The 27644-nt window shown below is 44.9% G+C and overlaps 3 protein-coding genes across 3 annotated transcripts in view; all 3 read right to left on the reverse strand.

Moving 5' to 3' along the window:
• The window catches only part of LOC131282207 (calsyntenin-1), an 85231-nt gene extending 77469 nt beyond the window's left edge, over window positions 1–7762 (reverse strand). The window contains exon 1 of the mRNA XM_058311618.1: window positions 7203–7762. Within this exon, the coding sequence (XP_058167601.1) occupies window positions 7203–7329 (127 nt within the window). The 5' untranslated portion in view covers window positions 7330–7762. The remainder of the gene's footprint in view (window positions 1–7202) is intronic.
• A 3963-nt stretch (window positions 7763–11725) lies between these two features.
• Window positions 11726–13576, reverse strand: LOC131287174 (CWF19-like protein 1 homolog). The gene is made up of 4 exons (XM_058316203.1): window positions 13505–13576; window positions 13267–13433; window positions 12775–13201; window positions 11726–12709 (listed from the first exon to the last, which is right to left on the reverse strand). Exons 1-4 carry the CDS (start codon window positions 13522–13524, stop codon window positions 11737–11739), a joined length of 1587 nt encoding a protein of 528 aa, XP_058172186.1. The 5' UTR covers window positions 13525–13576; the 3' UTR covers window positions 11726–11736.
• Window positions 13577–18821: 5245 nt separating this feature from the next.
• LOC131287104 (uncharacterized) lies at window positions 18822–27626 on the reverse strand. Its single transcript, XM_058316126.1, has 15 exons — window positions 27197–27626; window positions 26558–27115; window positions 25333–25632; window positions 25079–25162; window positions 24890–24985; window positions 22311–23099; window positions 21571–22164; window positions 21167–21345; window positions 20892–21031; window positions 20319–20573; window positions 20106–20256; window positions 19730–20017; window positions 19271–19671; window positions 19080–19205; window positions 18822–18873 (listed from the first exon to the last, which is right to left on the reverse strand). Exons 1-15 carry the CDS (start codon window positions 27624–27626, stop codon window positions 18822–18824), a joined length of 4443 nt encoding a protein of 1480 aa, XP_058172109.1.
• Window positions 27627–27644: the final 18 nt, after the last annotated feature.

The following is a 27644-nucleotide window of genomic DNA, read 5'->3' on the forward strand; positions in this document are numbered from 1 at the left end:
CGTCAAAGTGCGATGGTAGAAGGGGCTGTGGTAAGCTCTAGCAGTAGGGTCCTCTGTGCCGAACGCTGCTGCGGTATCGGATAATGCGGCCACCAATTACCACCAATGCAAGTGTAGCGTTGCCATCGCAGCTTGTGCGCAAAAGCGTGATGGAAATTGAGCCATGGAAAAGGTTACCGATGTTGTGTAATGCCCACCACATTTTCCACTTCCTAGATTCGACAAATGTAACCGACGACGAAAGTGTTGAGGCGTATTCTGCCCTTTGGTTCATTATTCGCCGCTTTTTGACTCGATATTTAAACGATTACATAAACCAATTGTTAGCTTTACCTAAAAATTGTCAGCAAGACGTATGTATGGCAGTATTTTTAATAGAACTAAACAAACAGTTTAATAGATTTTCCGTAAGCTTCTTTTCGTTTTTCCATATATTGATGTAAGGCAATACGAGGAAATATGCCCACCTTAGGTAGAACATTTTTATCACGCAGTCCATTCTAGAAAACTACTCCTACTAATCTTTCCAGATCGATTCGTTATTCTATTCTGCCATCAAAAAATAATAAAACGCCAATAAAACTCTTAGATTGTTACCAAAACGAAAAATTTTAAGAGTACTTTTTTCAACGCGTAAATTTGAATTGTGTGGCAAAATACCCTAAATATCGAAGCAAAACACACACCCGTTAATAATTAACGCACAATTGTGAGTTAGTAGCTAGCTAAATTTGTCTCTACAAGCAGATTGTGACAAAAATGAATCCAAATCTTTTCAATATCTTCTCGATAACTACTTGAACACTGGATGAATGTTTGGTTGATTGCAATACTTTATTTTAGAAGTTGTTAAAAGTTGTTTCATTTTAACAGTTGTGATGATAATCTTAGACTACCGTACGGAATTGTTACATGATTTCAGGCATAATTAGCTTTAACCTGTTTTCTTTGTTCAATGTTTTTGTACAGCTGTGAGATTTATATAGGATGTATTAGACATGCCAAAGAACATATTCTATTATTTCATATTATGTAAAGTGGCTTAACACAGTAAAGAAAACGTGGCGGTTCATTTTATCCAACCGTGGCATCTTGCCAGAGCTTCAAAATGTGTCAATTAAAAAGTCGAGTAGAATTTATATAACAAAGATCAGAAATAGCATATAAAGTTTACTAAAATTGGTCTGATCAATTGTTAAATTCCACGAGTTAAAGATGTCTAAATTGATATTGTACTTAAAAGAGAAAAAAAATATTTCAACGTTGTTTGATTTTCAATTTATATGAAATGCGTGTGGTGAGATGTTCCGCTTTTGGCTCTGCCCATTCGCAAACCAACTTTGGCGCCATGAAAACGTGGGTGGACGTTCCAAACAGAGATGGTACCGCCTACGACTCGCCGGTTTAGCTTCCCATAAAAAGACAAACTTCCGCGAAACAGAAACCGGAGTGATTTAGACTGAGCTCCCACCACAAAGCGTCTCCGGCTATATTTTGGCTCGACTGCAGATGACGAAGCCACCGAAGACCAATCGTATTAACTTCATCTGCGGATTTGCGGGAGGAAAAGTGGAAAGCGTCCAAAATTGCTCACGACTACTGACAAACATCCGCTGCCAATGCCCTTTTATTACACAGAAATATGACAGCAAAGCCCCGAAAATCATCTTTATCCAATCAATAAATGCGAATTTAACCAATGGGATTGGTGGCTTGGACCCGAAGGAAACTTGGGCGCACCATTTTTCGCCCGGATTTGCAAGTGCACCACAACTTTTGTCTGATGCCCACACATTTTCCGTGCGCGATCGACACAACCGCCGGATACGCCCGACGGAATGAAGCCACAGCAATGAACCGGAAAGGGCGACTAAGGGTCAGAACGGAGGAGGAGACTTGTTGTTGTCGATTGTGCTGAAAAGGATAGAAAATAGCGGGAGGGCCACTTTTGCGCGTTTGGCTTCCAGTTCCATGAATATTCAGCAGCCATCTGTTGGCCCCCCAAACAAACGCCAGCTGTTTGTCCACTGATCCCTGATTGCTGCCGGTTGCGGTGTCGGCGGTGCGGCCTTTCGTCCTTTGCGACCAACATGCCCGGTTGTAAGTGGCAAACGAAGTCGTTCGGTAAAAAGGATGCATGCAAAGGGCACGATTCACAAAATCCTACGGAAAGAGGAAACAATGGACCAAACGAAGAGCTGAGAGCGAGACGACAGTGGAAAGACAAAAATAAAAAGAAACCTTCCCCTTGGGTGCATCGTGTTCCTTCACGAGGAAAGGAATAATCAACTTTTCGTCCACCGGACGAAACACAGCCATACTCCGGGGCGTTTTCACCACAACCGAACCGTCGGACGGAGCATAATAAGAAGGCGTTAAGTCGAGTCTGGTTCGTTGGGGATTTGTGCAGCCGCGTCGAAATATATTTCGTTCGTGCCTTGTGCAATTTAGTAATATCTAAAAAAAAGGAAGCACAACTTTCGATGCACATAAAGATAAGAATATGCAGCACAAACGGTGGCGGTGGTTAGAAAAGAGAAAAAATAGAAGCCAACCGAGAAATAGGAAAACACAAATTCGAAAAAAAAACCGAAAGCTTTGGAAACGCTTCAGGCGATGTAAGAAAAAGCTGTTACAAAAGGACCTCACATTACCACGGGGTTTTTTACAGTGCCAGTTTCGATCTTAATCCCTTTGCTCCAATTCCCGAGCACGCCCAACCCAAACTTTCCGTCAATTTGTACAACTATTTTTATACATCCTGCTTTTCTTGCTTTTGTTTTTATTTTCTCTCGGAAAGCATTGTTATTACACCTTTTTTTATTTTTTTGAGGTGGCTGAATGCATAATGTTGGCTTGATTACGATTTTAGTGCTGTATGCATTGCATACATCTGAATGAATGAATTGAAGGTTTCAGTTTCAACCTTTGGTAAGTGGGTTTTTCTTATCCATTTTCATTGGATAAGAACGGCTAATGGGTTTAGCTATTTGGTATTATTTTTACCGGCTCTTATTTGTACAGTCGTGGTGTTTCAAGCCGACTTCCGAACATGCTGAACAGAAAGCATTCCATTCCATATCACTCATCAACTCTGTAGCGATGACGCCGCGCGTGGATGATGATGATGATGATGTTAATTTATGCACAGATCGCAATTTGTTTAAAAATTAAAACACGTATCGCACAAATACCCTTGCGAAACCAATCCATTCTCGGAATGGTACGGTGTGTTGTGGCGGAACGGGCTGAGATCACGCCATCTCAAAGTGGTAAACACACCAACTCGGATCATACACACACATACACAAACACCTGGGGGGAACACCTTCCACACGCCGCATGCCCAGCAGGTGAGTCCTTGAACGGGCAGCAGGCAGAATGAAGGACCGCGAGAGTGGTGTTTAGCGTTTAAAAAAGGAATAAAATCCGATACGATGGGTTGAACAATGGAGAGGAGCCGGGCGGGAGCGATGAGGAATGGGTGAAAGATTATTGCAGATTAAGGGTTGAATGTCTAGCTGCAACGGTAAGGCTGCGGTGCATTGTGCAAGGCCTTATACAGGCACCTTTCGAGCGCATTCGGCAAACAAGTATCGTAACACAAGCATGCAAATGAATGAAATCGTGTGCGAATCTATGAGAAGGCACTCGGTAGGTCACTTTAAGCTGCACTGAAGCATTGAAAGCGAACGTCTACGTTCAACCCACTGGAACTTCCTATACATCACACGTACCAAGGATATGATCTGGAGTTGTGCCTTACAAACCTTTTGGCGAGATTTCTTCACTTGAATCTTTCATCCAAGATTAATTCAGCATGATTCATGGATCTTTTACGATTCTAATCACAAATCATTGATGAATCTTTTGAAAAAATTCATGAACCTGAATGAAGCTTTTAGGGATCTTTAATGAATCTTTATGATTTCTTGATCGATGTCGATGGACCGACCAGAAACAGGAGGTCTTCTCTTCCCATTTTAGTGAGTTTTTTTAGCTTAATTAACCTATTGTTAAAAGCATCATGAATATTTTGCATTCATGAATCAAAATCTGAACTACCCACCAATAATGATCTTCAACTTTAACATATCTCAAGAGTGTATGGTAAATTTCGCTGCAAAAACGCTTGTAACCCTCTCACTTTCCTCGCCGTGTCAAAAGTTCAACCTTTGTCCTGTACGGCGAAACGCACCACCACCAGACCGTGTCGTCGCGATCGATACTTGATTCCATAGTAGTTTCTCCCCCCGGGTAATAAACACGACAGGGTACTATCGAGACGAAGCTAGCAATAAAACGTCACACCTTTTGGCGCGCTCAATTTGTCACAAAGCTTATTTTTATTGCTGTTCAAGTAAGCAAATCGTTGGCGGGTGGGGAAAAAAACCTCCACTAAGCCATCGCTCCTTAAACAACCAACGTAGCGCAATACATACCAAACAGCTAAAGATGATGCTATCCATGGTTCGTGTTTCGATGAGCACACATCGGCGGTGATGTAGCAAAAGCATTCGACAAAACCTGTCCCAGCCCTATGGGGAGAAGTCCTGCTGGCGATGGACAAAAACCGTAGGAGAATAGGTTTGTACTGCAGACATCGGTAGATACCCTTGCGTGTTTTGGCAGATTTGAATTTCTAGCTCGAACAATCGATTCGAAAGGATAAACAAATGACGCAGGAAGAAGGTACATCTGCTATATATATAAATCCCAAAGTTATTTGCAAACGATGCAAAAGAAACTTCAATCGAGAGCGATTCAGGTAAGTCTCCACGAACCTATTACCGAGCTGGAGCTCATACACCCTATCGCCGTGCCTCACGACGGCACCGCTAAACGTCGTGATTTTCAAGAGTGGTCCGGTACCATTTCCATCCAACTTTGCGCAGAAGCAAGGGTGAGGATGTTAAGGACCCATTGTTTGACTTACGGAAAAGGCACCAACCGAACCAAACCCACTTACATCCGCCGTGGTACGAAGGGACGTGGACGATCGCGCCCTGGTTGAGGTTCGAACACGTCCCAACTATGCAATTATTGCTGCCTTGACGGATTACTTGCAGCATTGAGCGGGAGCAATAATCGTGTCCCGATGGAGTTCGTGCAAATCGGATTCGAACGTTGACACGTTGTTATCCTTTGGAACGGAACGGTTGAACTTCAAAAGTTTTGGTTTGACTCGACTAGTTTCAATGCTTTCTATTAATTCTGGAGTCTTTTTAAGCGGATGAATTAAAGAGATGCTGAACTGAGAAGCCATGATGTATCAGAAACTACGCAAAAGAAAAATAACAATTAAGAACTAATAAAAATACATGTTTGTGAATATTTTAATTTTGATTAATGTTTTTGTCCAACGGTAAAATGATTTCAGTTCCAAGCGTTTAAAAATTAAAAGAAGATTATTAAAAATGGCATAAATGCGAAAATACTGAAGGCACAAAACAAAGAGTTAAAAAATCGCAAACTTCTGCCATTTCCACGGACAATCTGGAAACACCAACACGGCGAAAGCAATCAACTCAGGCTCTGCCAGTCGTTCAAGCGGGGTCATAAAAAAAGCACGACAACTGCGACCTTTCGTCGTCGAAGACAAACAAGCCCGAAACAAGACCAATCTGTTATTTCTCTTAACAAGACCGACGATGGCGTCCGGGCGACATCAAACGTGGTGGGTGCCACCAGGAAGAAAGGCAAACGGCAGTCCTGACGTTTGTTGCCCCGCCAACAAGTAACACACAGCAGAAGCAGCGGCACAGCTTCTTGCTCACCGGAACGGCTTGGCAAAAGGGTCAAACGGAGGCCAGTCGCCGACGCTCTCCCCCGCCGCACGGTTCCGTTTGGTGGAATTTCAATTTAGTTGACTGAATTTAGATTACGAATAAATAGAACGCTACTCCAGCGGTGTCGCGTACCAGACCAGCAGTATCGGTGGGGAATTACGGTACGGTACAAAGATCTTGTTTATAAGAAAAAGACCAGCTTTCACCATTCTGTGTTAATTTGCAATTATCATGCTGACGCGTATTGCTTTTACTGCAGCGCAAAGACGATTGGGAACATTTTGGGGAAATCAGTAATTTTTCGAAGATACTCCAATGCAACAGTGCTCGGGGTGTTCATATCTTCCAAGAATAGCTCGCTGATAGCAAGCGAATTTACTCAAACGAGAAGACCAATGCAAATAAAATGCTTATCTTGCGCCCATTTTAGCTGACCAACCGCCGTTTGCCTACCAGCCTCCGCTAGCTAAATGCCACGGTTGTGCTGGGAAATGTACCGGAGATTAATTAGAGTAGCGTTGGGGTCCAAGTGCGGGACCGTCATGGTAAGCGGGACAGTTTTAGAAAAACGAAACGGAATACCAAACCGAAAAATGCACACCGTGTATCTTTGGGCAGGAAGGCGGGGCGAAAATTTAAATTCCCCGAAGAGTGTAGATCTAATGAGCATCCCTATGGGTCCCCACGGTAATTACCATCGCTTTTCACGCTATACATTTTTTTGTTCCCTTGCTAAGCAACCCACGGTCCTAGGGTACGCGCTAATGAGACTTACTGTGGCGGTTGTTTCTACTTCTACCTTCCAGGAAATCACCTCCGAAAAGAAGCTTTTAATGGGAATCGGGAAATCTTTTCGACAAGGGGTAGTAATTTTAACAAAATATAAAACATCGAGAGCTGAGGAATCGGTTTAACACAATGAAAATACATGTAAATTTCAAAAATGGATTGGTAAAGCGAGTGGCAACCTAATAGCGCCGTGCAAAATATGACTTATTATGAAACATGGAATAATTGAGAAGTTGCTTTCTCGAAGGAATAGGAATAAAAGATTAATAAATCTACAAATGCATCTATAAAGGTAGGCTTTAAGTTAAAATGGGCTAAATAGAGATCTCAGTCAAAACGATCATACGTAAAATAAGCAGTAGTGTACAAAAGTTGTGCCAACTCTTGTGAATTACTTTGATGTTGTGTAAGACAATTTTGCATGTTTACTTTTCCGGAGTTCTCATCTCCAGAATTTTTGTTTTAAATGCCAATTTTGAAAATAAATTTCTTCTTTTCTCATCTAATATTGGTTTGCAATACGTTTGGGTAAACAATAGTATCTGTAACATATTACACATGATTTGTCTAGCAATAATACTTTCTGTTATTGACTTCAATTTATAAACGTCGGTAATAACTTACCTCGCGAATCGTAGTAATCGTCCTCGTCCTCGTACTTCTCGCCCTTCACCTGATGGTGTCCGTGGAAGCTGCTACTGGCAACCAGCACCAGCAGCGTCAGCAAGAAACCCTTCGCCGGCACCACCATTGTTTCCTGCTGCACACCGTTCACGCACACGCACACGCACAGTAGCGGATGTTGAAACGAATCACTTCACCGTACCGGAATGCCCAAGTACCGTCGCTCGCAGTGGGACTTTTCGCACGTAGATTGCAGAATTTCCCGCAACAACACCAGAGCTCACACACACACAAATTTCCTCACTTGCACCTAGCGCGCACACGCACGCACGGACACGGAGACACTGGTACACTGGTGGTCTTCCCGTCGATCAAGCACGCATCTATTCCATGCTTCCCGTGCGGCCACAACCTCCCGTCACACCGAGGACGAGCGCTGGAAACGAATCCCGGGTTGGCTGAAGATGTTTGTTTTAGCTCGCCAGGAATCCTTCGACTGCTATGCGGGGAAAATTGAACTCACTACTTTCGGTTGCGCACCGGAGCTGCTGCTGCTGATATGCTTATTTAACTGCAAAGGATAATGGGTGAAGGAAATGTATTGAAATTACACGTACAGCACGGCACGGGATCCACGAGAAGCACAACTTCTTAAGTGATTAAAAACCAGCGAACAATTGGCGCGGCGGTAGAATGGGAGAAACTTTTATTCGGAACTGCAATCTGTTTTCCTTCCAATGCTTGCTTCGTCTTGTGCGCTTCGACACAACATCAACATCAAAGTAGCACCGCTTTTCACTCAAACACAACGGCGAGGCAGCAAAAACACACCACCACCGTTTTTCTCTCCGCAAAAGGAATCCTTTCGACCCGTTGGGGAGCATCCAAAAAGGACTCTCTCAGTCGCTCTCACTTACGCTGCCACAGGACAAACAGCAGGCATTCACACCAACACTACTACTACTACTACCACCAGCACGGGGAAAACAGCAGGACACCAACAGCGATGGGAGACAGGTGGATCGGAAAAACAAATGGGGAGCCTTTTCAATCCTTTTGTTCGTCGTCACTGATATGTACAGAGATGCTTGTTCCGTTGCTTTTCCGCCACCGCTAGTTTTTCGCCACTTTTCTTCAGCTCGCTGTTTTGCGGGCTGTCTGGTTGTGTGTATTGTTGTTAACTCATTTGTTTAGCCGCGCCTTCACTCGCGGTTTATGGCTCCGATGTGCAACCCACCCCCGTTTTAAAGCACGATAAGACCGTCTGCTTATCGTAGAACTGGCTTCGACTATACTCTTAACTATTCCCGTTGCTTTCCCTGTGCCGCGTGAGTTTTCGTTACCTTATCGAATGCGAACGGTTCGGGGAGCAATAGTCATATTTGCCATGGACTACAATTATTTTTTTAGTATTTTTGTTAACTCATTGGCAATAGGCAGAAACTTGTGGGCAGGTAAAATTTGTGCAAACAAATGCTTGGAACAGGATCCCTAACAACGTTGCGTTGAACAAAACTTGTCAAAAAATTGGGCACGTCTGTAGAGACACGAAAAGGAAACTCAAACCGCAAAACTCTTAAGGTTTTCCCATTCTCCTGAAGAACCACTGGGAAGACGAACGCTTTCACCAGAGCGGCATCTGAAGATGCTGCGTGTCTAACACCACTTACACACACAGGTATCCATCTAAAAAATGTACAAACCCGTATGTAAGCACCTTACTTTCAGCAGGTTGCAGTATAAAAACACCATACGAGTGTTTTTTGTAGTTTTGGGACGAAAGTAGACAACCACAACCTTTGTTTTTTGGGTTAGGGTTGTTGGGATGATAATTCTTTCCCGGAAATGTATGAGAAAGATAGAGGCAATAGAAAAACAGGACGAAAACAAAACAATACGGCTGGAAGAAGGGCAACATAGAACAAAAAAACTAATGCAGAGATCCTAAAACAACAAATTTCCTGTCTGATGAGTCACCCGACCTGCAAACGCACAATCATTCTCCTTCTCTGTTTATCCTTGCCTGCCATATCGGGCATTCTCTTTCGTTCTATCACCTTGTCCTCTATCTCAGTACTCCATCTCGCACGGATATCTGTGATTTTTTCTTTTTGCGCATGCATTCGCGTTCAACGCGCGGACTGGCCGCTATTTCTTTTTTTCTGTTTTTTTCTCGGCCCAGTGGCAGCAGATTGGTGGCTATTTGTCACGATACAAACGATGCGTATTTCTTGCAGTCACTCTATTTAACCCGTCACTAGCCGAAGATGTTGGTGATAGAACGAAACGGTCGATAAGATGCCTTCGAGCGTGTGAGGGAAACAAATGCACCAGCAGAAAAAAAATGTAAGCACAGACACCGCAGCGAAGGTTGCTTTAATTTCTTCTTCAGCATTCTGCTGCGTTTCTTCGGTATACACTGCCGACCTGGTCCTGACAAATCCAGTTTCGGGGATCATGTTTCACATGGTACGGAAATCAACCTTGCACTCGACACCTGATGCCACTTTTGGCTCCACCAACGCTCGAAAGGTGTGAAGAGGAAGTATTTGTGACACTTTTCACGGCGAAAACCTGCGAAAACGTACCGTTTGCACGAAAAAACCTGCGACCTGACCGCAAAAACGAACGTAGTACGCACGAGGACCGTGATCGATTGACGATTGAAAAAAATGCTGGTGCGTGCATCGAAAAGGCTTTCCACTAGTCGCACTGCTAGTTGTCCTGCTCTGGACAATGCGCGCGTCGGTGTTCTGCCATTTACACCTGGTGCGATCCCTTTTTCACACCTTTTCGCTCGATATTATCTTTGTCAACCCAAGGTGCAGGTTAAGCAATATGGAGCGTGTTGACAGGCAAACATATAGCCATCTTGGGATTGAATTCGACGATAATTTTTGTAATTTCAATTCAAATCCTCTAACCAATTTTATTACTATTTTAAGGATCACTCCTGTCCAATAACCGACGATTCGAAGAGTGGAAACCGTCACAATTGGTTCGTGTGTGGAATTGTCAACAACAAGATATAGACACACTCGAAACTCGTACGATCCAACCTATTGCTGCAGACTTTGGTCGAAAAGACCAACTGACGAGTTTACGCCAGAGAGTCGAGGAATTCAATTATCCCGGCTGGCAGAAATTCAAATTTGGCAGCATTTAAAATGCAGCAAATCTAGCAGCATTTAAAAAGCGATTCAGTAACCAACTGTTTCAGGTGATTGAACTGTTTGACGCCGGGTTAAATTATTCCGGTTGGCAGAAATTCAAATTTAGCAGCATTTAAAATGCAGCAAATCTAGCAGCATTTAAAAAGCGATTCAGTAACCAACTGTTTGAGGTGATTGATTGCACGATTGTATGAAGGGTTCAACCTCACCGTTACCACGTCGCGTGTTGTCCTGCAAGCATCATGTTAAGAGCTTACTGATTTTTATTTTACTGCAATGAATTCAAGAGCGCTTATGGTTTTCGATAACTCATACAAATGTCCGTTTCACAATGTTTTTCTTTGGTCTGTTGCCGTTCATATATCATGGTCAGGTGCTGCTTTACGTGTCAGGGTGTAGGACCTTTACACATAGTAAGCGGCTTTGCTGGAACCAGACGAGAGTTGCACGATACACTGTTTTCAGGGCCAATTCGTCGGCATCAAGCTGCTCTTTTTTGGTAGTAGGCAGTGAATTGCACGCGCAAGGTTTTTGTTTGGCATCGTTAGGAACCAGTTTGGGCTTATTAAGTTTAACTTTGCCATTATCGGTAGCAACATTGACGCGACGAGAAAATGTCGCGTTGTTGTCGCGCCAATGTTGCTACCGATAATGGCAAAGTTAAACTTAACAAACCCAAAGTGCTTCCTAACGAAACCAAACAAAAACCGTGCGCGTGCAATTGACTGCATACTACCAACAAAGAGCAGCTTGATGCCGACGAATTGGCCCTGAAAACAGTGTAAGCCGTGCAAAGGAAAATTAATATGCTCAAAATTGAGCAATGCACGTGCTTTAAAATTTTTGACCGACATTGTAGCTCATCTTGAGAAACTGCAATTAAAATGATTTAATTTCCTTCATAGTTAAGCAATTAAAGAAAACCCAAAGATCTAGGGAGCATCTAGGGATGTACGGTATTCGTTAACATTCGTAATATGCGTAAACATTCTAAATTTACCTTGCTTCCTGTAGGGCTGCAAAGAAAAGCAGTATGTTGCTGTTTCCTCTCGCTGCCGAATTTTTTCCGGATTTTGCCGAAGTCAATCCGTACACTTCGTGTGCGCGTTCGTTGCGTCCGAAGAATGCGCACATGGTGTATGCGCATCCTTGTAGGTTTTCCATGAACAGGCCAAAATTAAGTGTGTTGAGCGCACCTTAATCTGGTTTAATGATTCGGTACAGAAGTTTAAGGATATTAGTAATAACCGAAGAAATTATCGACAAAATAAAAAAGAAAAGAAAAACACATAATTTGAGTTCTTCAATTCTGCATTCTCATATGTACAGCACCATTCTACCAGTCCATTTATTCTAATCCTTCATACGGTAAAATCGTACGGCTTGAAACTTTCTCGGAAGTTTTTCACCAGCTCATCCTCTGCTTCCTTGGAAAGATTACACTGTCGCCAATCCGCCTTCTCCTCACAGTTTAGCAAATTGTCCGCACAGATTATTTCCCGACCAAAGTGCAACGGGAAACCCTTCATCTGTCGCGTCAACATCACTGTACCGTCGGGCAGTTCCGCCACAAAGTATGGTCCACGTTCCGGCAGATCTGACGGTGCGTCCAGCTTCGGTACCTTCTCCATCTGGATGCTGTACTCCTCAGACTTGTCCTCAAGGACGTGCTGAATTTTCCACGCGACGTTATCGTCGATCCCGATGGCATTGATTTGGAGATGTCCCGTTTTGAAGTTACGCTCGTAGAAGAACACCTTTTGATCGCGATCGTTGTAGAATTGGGCGAGCGCTTGCTTGAATTTGGTCAATTCCGCCCATTGTGCTTCGGATAGTAGGGCCGCACACTGGATGTGCGTAATCGACAGAATCAGTATGTGCACTTCGTTGATGGGTCCCTTGGCTAGCGCTAGATAGAAATGATCACCGACCGAAATGATCAAATGTTTCTCGATACTTCCGGCCGAAAGACAAAACCAGCACGATTCCTGATCAAATGTCGGTCTGGGTCGCTTTTGACTCTGGTTGGGGTCATTGCTTTTGCGCTTGAACCGGCGATTATCGTCGTACGTGTTCATATCGTAAAAGTACTGCCCATCGGCATGGTTTGTCGAACGAACTCCTTTACCATCGGATTCTTGGAGAAGGGAAAGGCCCTGATACGGAGACGGTATCTCGTCGGTGGTTTTTTGGATCAGCTCTAGAATGCGCATCTTTTCCACCGGTGTGATGTTCAGGGCATAAATGTGCTTCTTCTTTTCCGCATTGCCGAAGCTGGCCAACCCAACGAACCTAGTCGCCAGTTCCATTTGAGTGTTTTGATCCGCAGGATTTCTAAAAGGAAAAGAAGCAACATAAATCTAAGTTGATGTTGTTAAGATAATTTTACAGATACTTACCGATAGGGCGGTGATTCGTAAAATTCATCGTTCGTCCCACAAAAATGATATCGTGGCTTCACAGCATTTGCTAACCATGACACCATTTTGCAACTGTCGTTCATACCCTCCCGTATGCCCAGAGGCCATTGAGAAGTGAGGAGGATGTCAATGCCCCTAAAATCGCCCATATTTCCTTTGCTAGCCACACAGGAATCGCGCACTGCGACCACATCAGCCTTTGTGTACGTCCAATCGTTCGACTCGCTAGATTCTTGTGAGCTTGCAACGCCGCTAAGGTAAGCAATCTTGAGACCACCGGAAGTTGTGTAAACGCCCCGTTTTCCCAGGAAGCTAAGGTTTGTACAAATGTCTCCGTCTTCCGTTTCCCCATAGTGCCGGGCCAGTTCTTTGCTGGTTGGTCCAAGAATGTAAACCGGAGCGGCCACTAGCAGAAGAAACGAAACGGTTAGTCGAGAAGAAAATCGTCCGGCGAAAATGTAGGCAACCTACCTGTTTTGATGTTGTTCTTGTACACTTGTAGACCGTCCATTTCCGGGTTTTTTCCGAAAAAGTCCCCCACGCAAAGGACCAAATCGAACGGTCCACTCTTTTTGTTTACATTCTCAATGCGCGCGAAAAATGATTTCAGCTTTCCGCGAACATCACCGCACACTAATCTGTGGTGAATGGAATCAAATGTAGCATTGTGATTAACCTTAAACTAGGATGAATATATTTAACAACTTACAGCTTCAATTTTGGCTCCATTTCGCAAAATATCGCGAAGATAACGATAGCAAGTGTGGTCAGTTGTCGGCTTTTGTTTCTGAACTTTTGCTTTTCACAAACTGTCATTTTCAACTAGTGTTGGCAGAATCGGGATTCGGAAGATTCGAAGATTCGATCCCTAGACTGATTCTAAAGATTCGAATCCCATTTGATCTAGGGCGATTCGCGCGACATCGCGCAAGGTTTTTTTTAGATGGAGTTCAGCTCCTGTCAGGCGACGTCGCGCTGTAGTGTGGATCCCGAGTGACGGATTCTAAAGATTTGATTCGATTAGGATTCGAATCAGATTTGATTGGTTTGGGGCTCGATTTGATTCGATTCTGACTTGATCCTAACCTGTTTGAAGCGACTCACAATGATTTGAGTCGAATTAGTCACATACACCGTTTTCGCGCCCAGGTAAGCATCGTTCAACTGATTCTGTATCACTGTTCAACCGTAAGTAAACATTTGACGTTGAACTGAAATCTGTGCATGATCCAAACGTAAATAATGAATAATGGCGCATAGTGGTAGGTAGTTTCCTCGGAACTGAAATGAAACAGCTCCCCCTGGGAGCGGATAGTGATAGCGATCCAGATGGTCCTGGGGACCATTCACAAGTTCGATTTAGCCTTTGGGTCAATTCAACCATTGATTGTACAATTGTTCAAGTAACACATCATATGAAAAATCGGCATTAGATGAGCATGTATGATATGACGGATTGGGATTCGGATTCTTAGATCCGGATCTCAGAATGGATTTGAATCGAAAGATTCGAATCCCAGTAGGGATTTAGTTTCCCCATCACTATTTTCAACGCTCGTATAAGGGTAGAAAAAACAAAACATTGTGAGTGTCATCCAGCGGATTACGTTTGGTTCACACTTGTGCGATTATTCAGAACAATTTCAAACCAATTCCGTTAAATAGTTTATTTTATTCGAATATAAATTCTAATCGTTCATCAGGTATTCAGAGCAATACAATTATTATTCTCAATAAATTTATTTTGTTGGGTACAAATCAGTTTCAGTGTCTTCCGCGTAGTAATTGTCAACGGTGGAGTTTGGTGTTGTCGTAAGAGCATAATCATAACTAAACGACGTTCGATATTCTGTCGCGATTGCCTCAAACAGGTAATTAAACGGATGTTGCAGCGAAAGGTGAATATTAATAGTCGGGCCAGATTCGTTCCAGCTTTCGGCAGGTGCATCCTTCCATTTTTTGAGCTTAAGCCTGTATCCAAGAATCTCCAAATATCCATTAACACTCAGCTTCTGTCCGTTGCACACAATTTCTCCATCTTCGTCTGCATTACAGTTGATATTAAATGCATTCGATGGTTCGGCAGCTTCGACCGTATTCTGATCAAGATCAAGCGAACCTCTGTGTTCCCGCATTGTAGAGATGGTCGAATTTATGCTGTCTGTAAATTCATTGATATGTTCTTTAAATCCTTCAGAATTCGTGCTAATTTGCTGGCGGTATGGTTCTACAGTGGAATACGAACTGCTAATGCCATCGTACTCTGTTATCTGCGAAAGAGATTCACATTCAGCTTGACCCTCAAGTGTACTATATGGATTGCTGGGGGAAAGATCCGCCGAATAATGATCAGGCCACTCTGTGGTGGTTGATTCAGTCACCGATTCGGTTCCGGGACTATCTTTGGATTTTGAACGATTCGGTAGCTTCCATGCACCACTGTCCCATTCCATTTCATCATAGCCAGGTCTGGTCTTGGCTGTAAGCCCATCCTCGGGTTGTTCTGGAGCTACTTCGGTTGCGGGCAAAAAATTATTCCCATCTGGACTAGTCGATGCTTCAACGTTTTCTATTGGCTGGGATTCATAATCGCGAATATCCAAAGGTTCGGCTCGAGCTACAGATTCATCTGTAATTTTGTTTTCACGATCAAATTCATCATGGTAGATAACACTCTCCTCGGTGGCATACGATTTCTGGCTCATTGCAGCCATATTGGTGTATGGCAAATCTTCTAAAGACGTATTACGACCGTTAATATCTGTTGTCTCGTCATATTCATCATTAGAGATTTCATTCTTGTTTCCTGGAAATGTTTCGGGTCTGGATAATGGATCATCCGGAATTTTCATAGTGCTATCTAGAACCTGTTCTGTTGTTATAAGTTTTTCGGCTATTTCCTGAACCAACGAACTCGTACCAGTAACATCCATTGGCCGGGTCGTATCATAATACGTCGGCATGGTAGATGTTATCTGCGTGTTGATTGCACTGATAACAGTGGTGGGGTATGCAGCCAATGTGCTCCCTTCAAGACCGTGCTTGATTTTGTAGTCTTCTATGATCCTTTCGTGAGGAATATAGTCACAGTTGCGATAAAGTTCCGGCTCGCAAATCTCCTTTTCGATATTGTAGTACATTTTGTAAGGACATCTGAGAACAAAAAAGCCGTACGCACGTTATGATTGGTTCCAACATTCGGTTGTCTAACGGAACTTACTCGTAGCGAATTTGATAAAACGAACCATCCATGTTGGGCACGCAGCGATAGTACAGCGTGCAGTCCTTTGCCGTGCGAAACAGTCCCAAAATGTGACACTCGGAGAAGTAATCCTTGTTGAAATTGTTTAGAATATCCTCCTGTGGAAAAAAAACAAACAAATGCGATGTGGTGAAGCCGTGGAGACTTAAAGCGTGTACGTGACTAAGACATACATGGCCATCATAGCATTTGTTCGAGGACGAACACCGCAGCAGATCGGGGTGGAAAACTTTTCCCGGAGGACACTGATAGATGTACTGGTAGAAATCGTAGTTATGCTCCTGACATTTAAAGTAGAACGAACAATTCGATGGGATCGGAAAAAGTCCTGTAGAGTGGAGAAAAATATTGTTCAATTTAAAGAAGATAATCGAAAAGGATTTTGTTTCTGATCCTACCAACTCCATTGCAATCCGGGACGACGATGTTGCAGTTCCGAGACTCGTCGTGCACCTTAATGGTGGACGGTTGATTACTCGTTTGCATAATGCATCGCTTTTCAGTGTCGCTGAATACCTGTTTTTTGAGGGGAAAGAAAAGAGCAAAAAAGTTGGAAAATGCAGCATTTAACAAATTTACGAAACGGTTGAATAACACCTACTGTGCTCTCTGGACACAGGCCAATCATAACCCCTTCGGGATGACAAACGTAGTAGTAATCCCGGCGACTGAACGTATGCAAACCGCTATCACCGTGAGCACATTTGGTGGACTGTTGAAAATGCAATAAAAACCGATAAAGAAAACCGTATTCAATATTTTTCTGCTCCCAACACTCACATGGTCCATAATGACGAGGATTCCTCCACCAGGGAAATCACGACACTTTTGCTTCAGTTTGTCGTAATATTCGAGCTTTGAACAGGGACGCTGTGAAGAAGTATGGAGCTTTTATTAGCATACAGTTTATATTATTGGTATTCTATCGTTTGAACTTAATCGTTTTAACTTTAACTTAATCGCTTAAACTATCGTTTCAACTAAATCAATATCTTCACAACTCTATTGCATTCACATACTACCAACAAATTTCAACGTCATTATTTACCGTGTCACATACTCTAGTTTCGTTCGCTTTTGGCTCTTCCGATTTCACTACGAAATTATTCGATTGGGAGCCGGTTTCCGTAGCGGAACAAACGATTGCAGTGCCGGCCAGCAGCAAGCATAAAACCACTTGTTTAGTAACCACGTCGATCGGCATCATCAAAACAGCATATCACACGGTTGTACTATTGGTTGTTCCAAAAGCCTTTCGCAAGCTGGTACCGCGCAAATGATCCGTTAAACAATTTGACCAACCAATTTTGCTGAGATGGTATAAATTAAACGAGTGCAATGGGCGCACAAATGGAGAAAAAGTCCACCACGATAAGCGAGCGTTTGAACGCTACTGTTCTTCGGGATGGCCGATGAGCTTTTCGGAAAACTAAACGGAGGTTGTGTTGTGTTGTTTGCAATTTTCCATCACCCCCCAGATGGCCCGATATGTTGTGAGGTTTGCAATGAGCACCTGTTGGTAAATTGTTTATTTTTAATTTTCCCCGTTTCACTTTCACGTGCCGGCGTGACTTTTATGCTGTTTGGCAGGGTCGATATCAAAACCGAATAACATTGGCTCATATCGCCACGTATGATCGTGCACAATTTTGTGTTTGCAGTATCTTTTCATCTTGAACGTGATTTTTCGCCCAGTTCTCGGTTGCATTCAGTCGGATGTATAGAAAATTAAACCAACGAAAATAAAATAAAACATGATGTTCTGATTTGCTTATTTATTAAAATTTACTTCATAGAAAGCCTAGCGGTTAGAAACATAGTGCTATGGTAAATGTTAGCTTCTGTCAGTTATTTTACGCACTACGGTTACGTCCTCTTCGAAATGAACGAAGTCTCTTAAGCCTAGGAAAGAAAGGAAATGATTTCAATCAATTCATATCTCGAATAAATAGAAAAGAAGCACCGTCCACCTCGCAAACCTTCCTCCCTTTATGATACACGGACACCAATGTGCGAGAATGCGGACGTACTGCACATCCTCCGTCCTGTATACGGTATCCCCTCCAGTATTGAAGTTACAGATTAATTATTAAAAAGATTATGCAGAAAACTAAATCTATTTTTTACCTCTCCCCAATCCGTTTGTGATCAATCCGGGGTTGGATCATCACTTACTCATTCATCTGTTTACATGCCCTGCGATTGTGAAGAGACCATGCGGTTCGATCGCTCGAGGCATTTCCTATTCTGCTTTCAATCACAGTACTTAACATTATGAGCTTCAGTTTGGTTTAGCTGTTTTACTTCATACGATCGTATCATTATTACATCCTTTTTTCGATTACTTGCTGAGAAAAATTCTGCATGATTGTGTTGAGTGTCTTTTGCATTTGTTTCTGTATGGTAATAACTACCAATAAGGTTCTTCGAAGACTTCCTTTTGCTTGTAGGTTTTTGTTTCACCTCATTCATGATAATGCGTCTTTTAAATGTAATTTAAAAATTTGCCCATGGAGTACAATTGTTTCATAGTCCTATCAAATAAATATTTCTCAGCACTTAGATACAAATTCTACCACAACATCATCCACCTTCAGCGTAAAATTTATGTTGCAAATTTTCATAGACGGAAATAAAATGGCGCACTTTGGTCATTGGGTGCGTTGTAATTATAAAAATATTTTTATATTCCTAGGGCAATCGCGACAATCACCGAATGTGTGGGTGTTTTGTTCGCTTCGGTTCACGTTCATGGTGATCATGATCAAACGTTGTTGGCGTCCTCCGACTGATCGACGGCTATGCTGCGCAGGGATCTGAAATGGATTTTAATTGGATGGTTTTTTTTATATTCTGCAATTGCAAGAAAGGTTAAAGAGAGAGTGTGAGAGAATGGAAGATAGAATAATGTTGGTGTGCTACAAGGAAAGGGGTTGCCTAAATTGAAAAGATACAATATTTCTAGTACTAACTGTGTATCGACTGATAATAGAAAATATGATAACAATGGAAATGATCTTACCTTGACCTTTCGAAGAGTGATGGATCGGTGTAGATCGGTTCACTGGGATCGTCAAACTCGCTCTTGGCAGCACCGTTCCTGGACAGTGGGTTCATCACCGGTATCTGACACATTCGAGATAGATTGCTAAAAAGTAATTGGGGAAAATTGTTACACCTCGATCGACTATTCGCGGACTATGCTGTCCATACCCTGTGGCGAACGTTTTCTGTAGTCCACTTCCGAAGAGAGACACTCCAGGTGAGCGAACTTGTGGACCACGGCTCGCCGTGGAGTGCGTCCTGCCAGAGGCCTCAAACTGACTTCCCGAAACATTATGCAGAGCCGACGGGCTGAACGAGTTAACCGGGGAGTTGCGATCGAGCGTGCGGTTCTTCATGAACACCTTCCAGTAGCTGCGGTACCCGATCCCGGCGGCAAACGTGATGCTGATCAGCAGAATGACCAGCAGTATGAGCGCACTGATCAGCCCGTAGTACTCGGCGTGCGTCAGACAGACCGACTCAATCGGTGCCACCATCTTCCGTGCCACCGTGTCCTGCTGCATCTCTTCGCGCGACTGGAACACCTGCAGGGGGTGATAGGATCGGGACTTTGAATTACTTTTTGCACCGTCAACCTATCGTGGACGTTCGCACGCACTGCCATACCTCAATCATTTCGCGTACTTGCTCGGGCATTTCGCTCGTGCTGGTTGCTTCGCCTCCCGGGGCGACTTCCGGCGTGCTACTGGAGGACAGGTCCTTTTCCTTCGCGTTCGTTGCGTTCTCGTTGACCATGGTGGCGTTAACGATCGATACCACTTCGTCGTCTTCGTCAAGGTCCTTAACGCCGATCAGTGGTTCCGCAGTGCCGGCGAAATCGGTTCCATTTTCGATCGATCGCTTGCGCCGTCCAAACGATGGCTCCGAGCGTCCACTTGGCCCTGGACAGTAAGCCTACAAATTTGACACATGAAAGTAGTATTAAAAACCCACAGCACACGCAAGGATCTAGCATATTTAGAAGTGATTTTCTATCACATACCGGTTGACAACCGCCACGGCATGTTCGGACGGTCGCTTCGAACACCAGGAAGTTTGATTCAGGTATCTTGAACGCGTTGAAGCGTGCCTCTAAGGCGTCATTATCTCGCGATCTTCCAAGTTCTGGGAACACCAAACTATCCACCGGACAGCTGGAAGAGAATGCACCAGTCACGAAACGTGTCCACCACCTTCTCTCAAGTTTCCAACTCACCCATAATTATCGATCAGCTGAACGCTTCGTCCCGAGTATGGATCCCTGGCGACGACATTGGTCGCAAAGATGTCCGTCGCGTGGCTGTAACCGTCCTGCGACTCCAGCCGGAACGTTAGTGGATCACCAACGGCAATCGTCGTCGTCGGTCGGCCCTGGTAGAGGATCATCAGGCGAACCTTGTTGCTCATCGAATTCTCGGCCGGTAGGTACTCGATCGGGATGGGACTGCCGGATCTGTCAATGGTTTGAACACTACGCTTAAGAACCATGCATTGAGTGTCCTTTGTCTGCGAACCATGTTGGAGAGTGAGCGAGAGGATTCTTTTGGCGTCATCGTTTCCATTTTCTTCCGCGTGCCATTCTCACAACATGATCGTAGCAAAGTTTCGGATTTTTGAACAGATATGTTTTGTTAGTAGCTAATCTAGATAACTGTGTGGACGTGCTACTTCTTTGTACCGGTAGTCAATTTAAGGATCTAAGGCTCATGCAGGGAATTTGTATACACATGCACATGCAAACGAGAATTTTGTTTTGATCCTTTTGGAAGCTCGGTTGATTGTTACTTACCCAGCACCAATGTAGCCGGAGGTTACCACGGCCTCGCCGGGTCCGCGAAACATGCAAGTCAGATTGAAACGTTTGTCACGCCCGGTTTGTACGTTATCCGAGAATTGGACCACTATAATGTTCGTCATGGTGTCACCATACTAGGGAAAAATAATATCAAATCAAGTTATTTTATTATTCTTCCATGGTTTGAACTTTACATAAAGTAAGGAGAGTTCTGGTTCCTAACTTATTGGAACTCATTTTATTTCAGCTTTGCATCAACCAACACTCACCCTTTGTGTGCCACATTCTGGGTAACCCTGTGGTCCACTGATTCTCAGCACGTTCACGGTTCCACCGTTGCCACGGAAGAAGCACCGATCGTAGAACCCGTACGCGTAGATTCGTCCGACAAATCCTTCCGGTGTACGTAGCGTAAATTCCATCCCATCTTCGTTGCAAACTTGCCCAACTGAGGAGTCGGGGATGAAGAGAAAAAAAAGCCGATGTAGTGTGAGGATAGGGATATGGATTTTATTTTATATATTCCAGAACTCGTGGGAATTTTGAGGGGAGAAATTACAAATTTTGAGGTGCAAACTCTTTTACTCAAGGAACTCTTAGGTGTTTCACTGGATATTGAAATAAGGATTTCTTGTCCAACTACTTAACAAGCCAAAATACTAGTAGGTCATACCATCGAGACATTCGTCTTGAGGACCACCGCGTCCTGGCGTGCGCTCGTAGTAGTCCGCGTTGTCATTCTCGAACATCTGGGCGCTCGGTACCTCGAGGTCGCGCGAATCCCGATCGCTCAGTTCGCAGTTACCCTCCGTCTCGTACGGGGCCGCATCGTGATAGTTGAAGCTACGGCACATGAAGTCCCGCGCCCCGGCACACTCCTGCTGGCAAATGCCGAGCGACGGTGCACTGATGACCCGTCGAATGTACTGCTTTCGCATCTTCCGCTTGGAGCCAACCTGCTTGAACACGTCCGCATTGTCGCAGCGCGTCTCATACGGACGTTGCGGGCCATAGCCACCGAATCCATCACCTCCACCGAGCGTATTATCGTACCCAGTTCCGGACGGTGGTCCGTAGGGTATCTCGAAGGGATAACCGCCACCGTCCGGTGCCATTCCAACACCGGGTCGTCGGTAGCCTCGGTCGCGATCGGGGAATGCAGGCATTGGAGGAGGAATGCGTCCGCCAGCGCTTGGATAGTATCCTCCGTACCGGTCATCCATGTAACCCCGCTGCGGCTCGTAACCTGCCATGTGATAGTTGTAGTCTGAGGAAAAGAAAACAGCTAAGTGAGTGCTTCCTTGGCATGTCTAAGTGGGATCATAATTAATCAATTTTAACAGCAAAGTGACAAAATGTTATCAACAGGTGACACATCGAGATGGAAACATTAACACTGAGGTCGATATTTACCGGACGGGCGGCCCTTCATGTAGTTGTAAAACGGGTTCACATTCGGTGACGTTGGCGGTGGATAGCGTCCCTGAGCGCCGATCGGTTCCAGCGGATATCGCGTTTCGGGTGCCGGATACCGATTGCTATCGACCGGACGTACCGGTGCTGGGTAAGGGTCTGGTGGGTATCCACGATTCGGGGGAGCCCTGGAAGGCACCACCGGGTACATACCCGACCCGTACATGTGTGGCATGTAATGGGGCGGTGGATAGTGTGTGGCCGGTGGCGCCATCATCGGGTAGCGTGAATCGGGTCGAGAACCGGAATGCACCGGTGGAGGGTAGCGCGCGTCTGGAGCAGCGTCCGGCGGATATCGGCCGGCGTCTGGTTGGGTTTGAGGATAACGGGAGTCTGAGGGATATCGAGAATCGGGAGGGTAGCGAGGAGCCGGAGGATAACGTGAATCGGGACCGGGCGGATAACGAGAGTTTGGAGGAGGATAGCGATCCATCGGATAGCGTGTGTCTGGTGCGGAAGGATAGCGCGAATCGGGCGGTGGAAGTGGAGGAGGATAACGCATTGGACCTCCCGGACCCGGAGGATACATCGGGTCGGGGTCGCGGTCGGGGTAGCGATCTGTCGGACCATAGCGGTCGCCTGGGAAACGGTTGTCATAGACTGGCGGATAGCGCCCATCGTAGTCACCGCCTCCGGTGGGATATCGATCCGTGCCGGGGCCGAGCGGATATCGGTCGGTGGAGCCCGGGTAGCGATCTGTCGGAGGATAGCCACCGGGGTACGAATCACCTGTAGGGATGGGAAGGTGAAAGGTGCTTAGGACATTGTTTTTCCAGCACGGTTCACAGTGCCTTTGGTGGAGCGGTATGGAAACGAGTCTTGGCAAGAGGAGAAAAGTCGTATTAAAATAACCAAAAATTTGAGATAGAACTGTGATTGACTGAGATTTTTTATATGTTAAGAAAGAAGGTAAAATAGTATATATGCTATACAGTCAGGGGTCGGCACGCATAAGGGTCAGATGATGAAAAAGAACCCGAAAGCGCGGGCAGGATACCTTAAACGATGATTCAATGCTTTCAAAGTAAAATTGTATCATTTTGAATGAAGTATCAACTTTATAAATTGTAAAGTTACATAAATATTGGTACAATATAAAATATTTAAAATTTTATCTTAAAACTTTCTTAAACATTTTCATACATATTTTCGTTAAACTTGGATCTTTTATAACTTATGAATTTTTGATTTTTGTACTATTAACAAATTAATTTCTGTAATCATACTTGAAATTAATCCTGTACTCAAATTATTTTAAAATATTTAAGTTTTACTGGCATAATCTCAGTAATTAAAATAGCTTAGCCTTAACTACTTTTAGAGCCTCACTACGGCTACGAAACCACATGGTATTTTATTTTTACTACTATTTTAATCTTAATTTTTGGGAAAAAAACATTTCGGTCTTTTGTATGTAACAAAAAAAAATTAAATAGTCCGAATAAAATCAGTTGGCAGAACGGACTTTGCCGACCCTTGCTATAGAGCAGGGATGTCAAACATACGGCCCGCGGGCCACATGCGGCCCGCAAGCACATCGGATCCGGCCCGCGACCCCTTTGAAGCAATACATCAAAAGTTTGGATGTTTGAGTAGCTAATACTCAAATATTAATAATATTGTTTGGATAGCAAAATGTTTGTTAAAAGGAATGAATTGCAAGAGAACTGACCGAACGTCAATTTCAAAAATTTCTTTAAGAAAGTGATATACAACTTTGATCCACATCACGCCGATATATTGCGGTTGACAAGAGCATAGATTTCACACAGATTTTCGGGACAAGCGAATAAATAGTGTATATACAAAACAAACGTCATGAACTACAAGAGCATTCCTAATAAAATAACAGATGTGGAGCAATAAGTTAGCTGTAGTAATAATCTACATTTACTTGTTTTTAATCTTTACCAAAATGCACAATAGTATTAAAGAAAATTTATCTTTTACTGAAAATTGTAAATTTTATAAAAAGTAATATAATATTTAAAAAATTTGAAGATGTTAAACACGATTGACTGTTTGGATCAAAACACACTGATAAGAACATATTTTCATCAATCCAATCAATTTTACGTTTTGGCCCGCGAACCTATTTTGGGGCGCAATGTGGCCCGCGAAGTCCAACGAGTTGGACATCACTGCTATAGAGTGTAAATCTGAAGATTAATAATGAACTAAGGGATGGCCCAAAAGTCCAACAAAGTAAGCTTAGTCTCACTGTAATTCGAGGAAATTATGATATACACGATAAATGACTTAAAAGAAGTAGACATTTTTGAGGTTAAGGATTAATTTTTGACACAAAAACCATAAGAAAGTTTGTTGATACAGTTAATTCCAGAGAATTTTATGAAATAATTAATCAAATCATACCCAAAATTAATTTCTCTTCCTGTTGCTAGGGCTCGTTTGGTTAGAACACAGTAATGAACATTAAGGGATGATTTCAACCTCTCATTGTCCTAATTATTGACAAGGTGCAAAGGGGTAAGAGAACGGAGACATAGCAGACCTACCTCCATAATCTGGCCGTGATCCCATCGGATATCGATCGCCCGGTGGATAGCGTCCCGGGGGAAGCCTGTCGTCTGGAACACGGTCACGATCGCGATCTGAAATGTAATATTATCAAGTTTTTGGGGAAAATTTCGTGTCAATAATATTGCTCCCACTGGGAACCAGGCTCTGGCGTGTTTGGAACATACCTCCTCCGCCTCCGTAGGGCGGGCGCCAGTCTGTCGGGTCTGGTCGTCCATTGGTCGTGTCCGGTTCTCCCCCAACTAGGTGCGCTTTGAAAGATTTCAATGAGTGTCGAAATTTGCATCGGATCGTATAATAAAAGCCATGAGATAAAACGAGTATGAGGGGATGATAGGGTGGTAGTTTTCGATATGGGTTGGAATGGAAGCGCAACGAAAAATCAATCAAACACATTGCCCTGGACGGCAACAATACTCACGCATCAAATTCTCATAGTAATCGTAATCGGCATCGTAGATGATGCGCATTCCGTCCCGCTGGTTGTAGCGGCTGAGACGACAGGTGCGGAACCGATCGCTGTAGACGGCCGAGCGGCACTGAAAGCTCGTCTGCCGCAGGCATTCGTCGAGACACTCGCTGAGCGATCTGCCAGTGATTTCCGAGTGAAACTCGCCGCCCAGTCTCGAGTTGCGATAGCGCTGGAAGGCAGTATCGGGCCGGCGGCCACTCGAGAACAGATGGGACGTCACGGAGTTGTCCGGATATTCGGACCCACGCTCTGCCAGGAAATGGGAACGGTGGCGAGGGAGAATGGGGGGATGCTCAATTTTCGGGGCTTTCGGTCAATCGGCGGATAGTTGTCCCGGCGGACACGCGCTTGGTGGAGGTTCGTTCGCTTTGCGTTCAGGGTGGCGCCATTAGCGTTCAGAGGGTGTAGGAAGGAGTGGCCCATTGGATTCCCAGCGGGGGTGGGGGTTTGCCGCAAGTTTGGCGAGTTGGTTTGTTTGTTAGAGGTTAGCAGCAATGCCAAAGCAGATCCCGTACGATCCGGCAAACCGATTTACACGATACAGGTGTTCAACGTCCATCGACCGAGCGCATAGACGTGAAGATGGGATAGTTCCAAAGATCCCCGAAAAAAGGACTGGAAATCTCCTGGACAGGGCACTCAGCAAACGCGTCTGCAACGGATGCATTCCCCGGCCGGCGGGCAACGTACCCACGTCTCAGCATAGCTACAACGCTTGGTGTAGGGGAATGCGAATCGGAACGAGGACTCTACCGTCCACCTCATATGGAGGCTTGAGCTGGCTGAGACCAAGAGAATCTGAAGTATCTACGTAGGCGCACTAGGGAAAAGCAAGCTATGGATACGGGGGTTCCCATGCCGAAAAGCGTGCCTTGGGAAAGCTGGATGAGGTTACATAAGCTTATTGCGCGTTTTTAGCGTGCGGATTAGTTTCTTGTTTGCTCCTAACGGTGAAGTCTGCAGTTGGGTCTTTTGTGAGTGTTGTTCCTCGATCAATTCGGAACAAAGTACGCGGGGAATCCAATGAGCTCCAACGCACTGTCGGGATGCGTGTGACGCCGATCTCTGGTCGAAAGATCGTTCGGTCGGCACGGGAGGGTGGGGAAAGCGAAGCGCAAAGCGAGCGAACCCCATCAGGAAAGCAGTCCACCTGTGGGTTGCGTGTGATACTTACGGTTGTCCAGGCAGACGAGATCGTAGAAGTGGTGCGTCGGGCTCGAGCTGATACTGAGATCGTCCTTCTGTGACACAGAGTCCTCCTCCGATAGGATGCACTGCTTGGTCTGATCGTCGAACTCGATCGAGCGACAGAAGTACTTTTCCGCCCGCAGACACAGCGACTGGCACTCCTCGAGGGTCATGTTGTTGAAGATCTCCACCTCGAACGGACCTCCGAGGCGCTTGTTTTCTTCCTTCACGTACACAATCAGTCCGTCGCAGCGACGTTCCGCGTTCAGGCAGGTGTTCTCGAGGTAGTCCGAGTTCGGGTCATCCTCCAGCAGCTCGGGATGCGTGCGTCGGGTGAAACGGGACATGGAGCAGCTCCGCAGCGACGAGTCGTAGTTCGCCGAGCGGCATACAAACGAGAACTCGTTCAGACACTTGTCCTCGCAGTCGGAACGGTTGGCGGCGGTCACCTCCTTGATGTCGGACACGGGCAGCTTTAGCTTCTTCCTCGGGTGACGCTCGAACACGTACCGTCGGCTAGGACATTCACGATCCGGGCGACTAGCTGTTAAATGAGACGAATAATGGGAATTGCAAAGATTTTGCGAGACTCCTTCCCAGATTGTTGAGAGTGCATACTACTTACAGGTTATGCATACTTCAGTGAAATGGACACTGTTCGGTACTAACATCAGATTGCCGATGCCCTCCGGTGCTGCCTGCTCCCGGGTCAGATAGCACGTCGACTCCTCGTACTCCACGCTGCCACTGAACGACGCAATCCTGCTGCCCGGCTGAAAGTCGAAGCTGGTACAAGCCCGCCCAAGGTTGGTGGAGGCAGTCCGGTCACGCAGGCAAAGGTCCTGACACTTTTCCAGCACCCGAAACGGTGGCGCCGAATCTCGCACGACGTCATCGTCGAAGCCTTGCAGCTGCTGGTTCGGCAGACGCTCGTAAAGCACGCGCCCCTGCCCGTTGTTGCAGGTCGTTTGGGCAGCGACCAGCGCGAGCCGGGCGAGTAACACCAGTACCGTGAAATCAGACAGCCCCGGTAGGAGCTTTTGCTTTTTACGCATCGCAAACTCGCGCAGCCT

This window comes from Anopheles ziemanni, chromosome 2, assembly GCF_943734765.1.
Source record: "Anopheles ziemanni chromosome 2, idAnoZiCoDA_A2_x.2, whole genome shotgun sequence".
NCBI classification, from domain to species: Eukaryota; Metazoa; Arthropoda; class Insecta; order Diptera; family Culicidae; genus Anopheles; species Anopheles ziemanni.

What these genes read in the sequence shown, in the direction of transcription:
- LOC131287174 (XM_058316203.1), bottom strand. Translation starts at nt 13,524, where the DNA reads ATGGAGCCAAAATTGAAGCT. An exon ending in ATGGAGCCAAAATTGAAGCT is followed by an intron (nt 13,434 to 13,504) that starts GTAAGTTGTTAA and finishes CATTCACCACAG; the next exon opens with ATTAGTGTGCGGTGATGTTC. An exon ending in TACGAATCACCGCCCTATCG is followed by an intron (nt 12,710 to 12,774) that starts GTAAGTATCTGT and finishes TTTTCCTTTTAG; the next exon opens with AAATCCTGCGGATCAAAACA.
- LOC131287104 (XM_058316126.1), bottom strand. Translation starts at nt 27,626, where the DNA reads ATGCGTAAAAAGCAAAAGCTCCTACCGGGGCTGTCTGATTTCACGGTA. An exon ending in CATGAAGGGCCGCCCGTCCG is followed by an intron (nt 22,165 to 22,310) that starts GTAAATATCGAC and finishes TCTTTTCCTCAG; the next exon opens with ACTACAACTATCACATGGCA. An exon ending in CAGCTGATCGATAATTATGG is followed by an intron (nt 20,257 to 20,318) that starts GTGAGTTGGAAA and finishes ATTCTCTTCCAG; the next exon opens with CTGTCCGGTGGATAGTTTGG.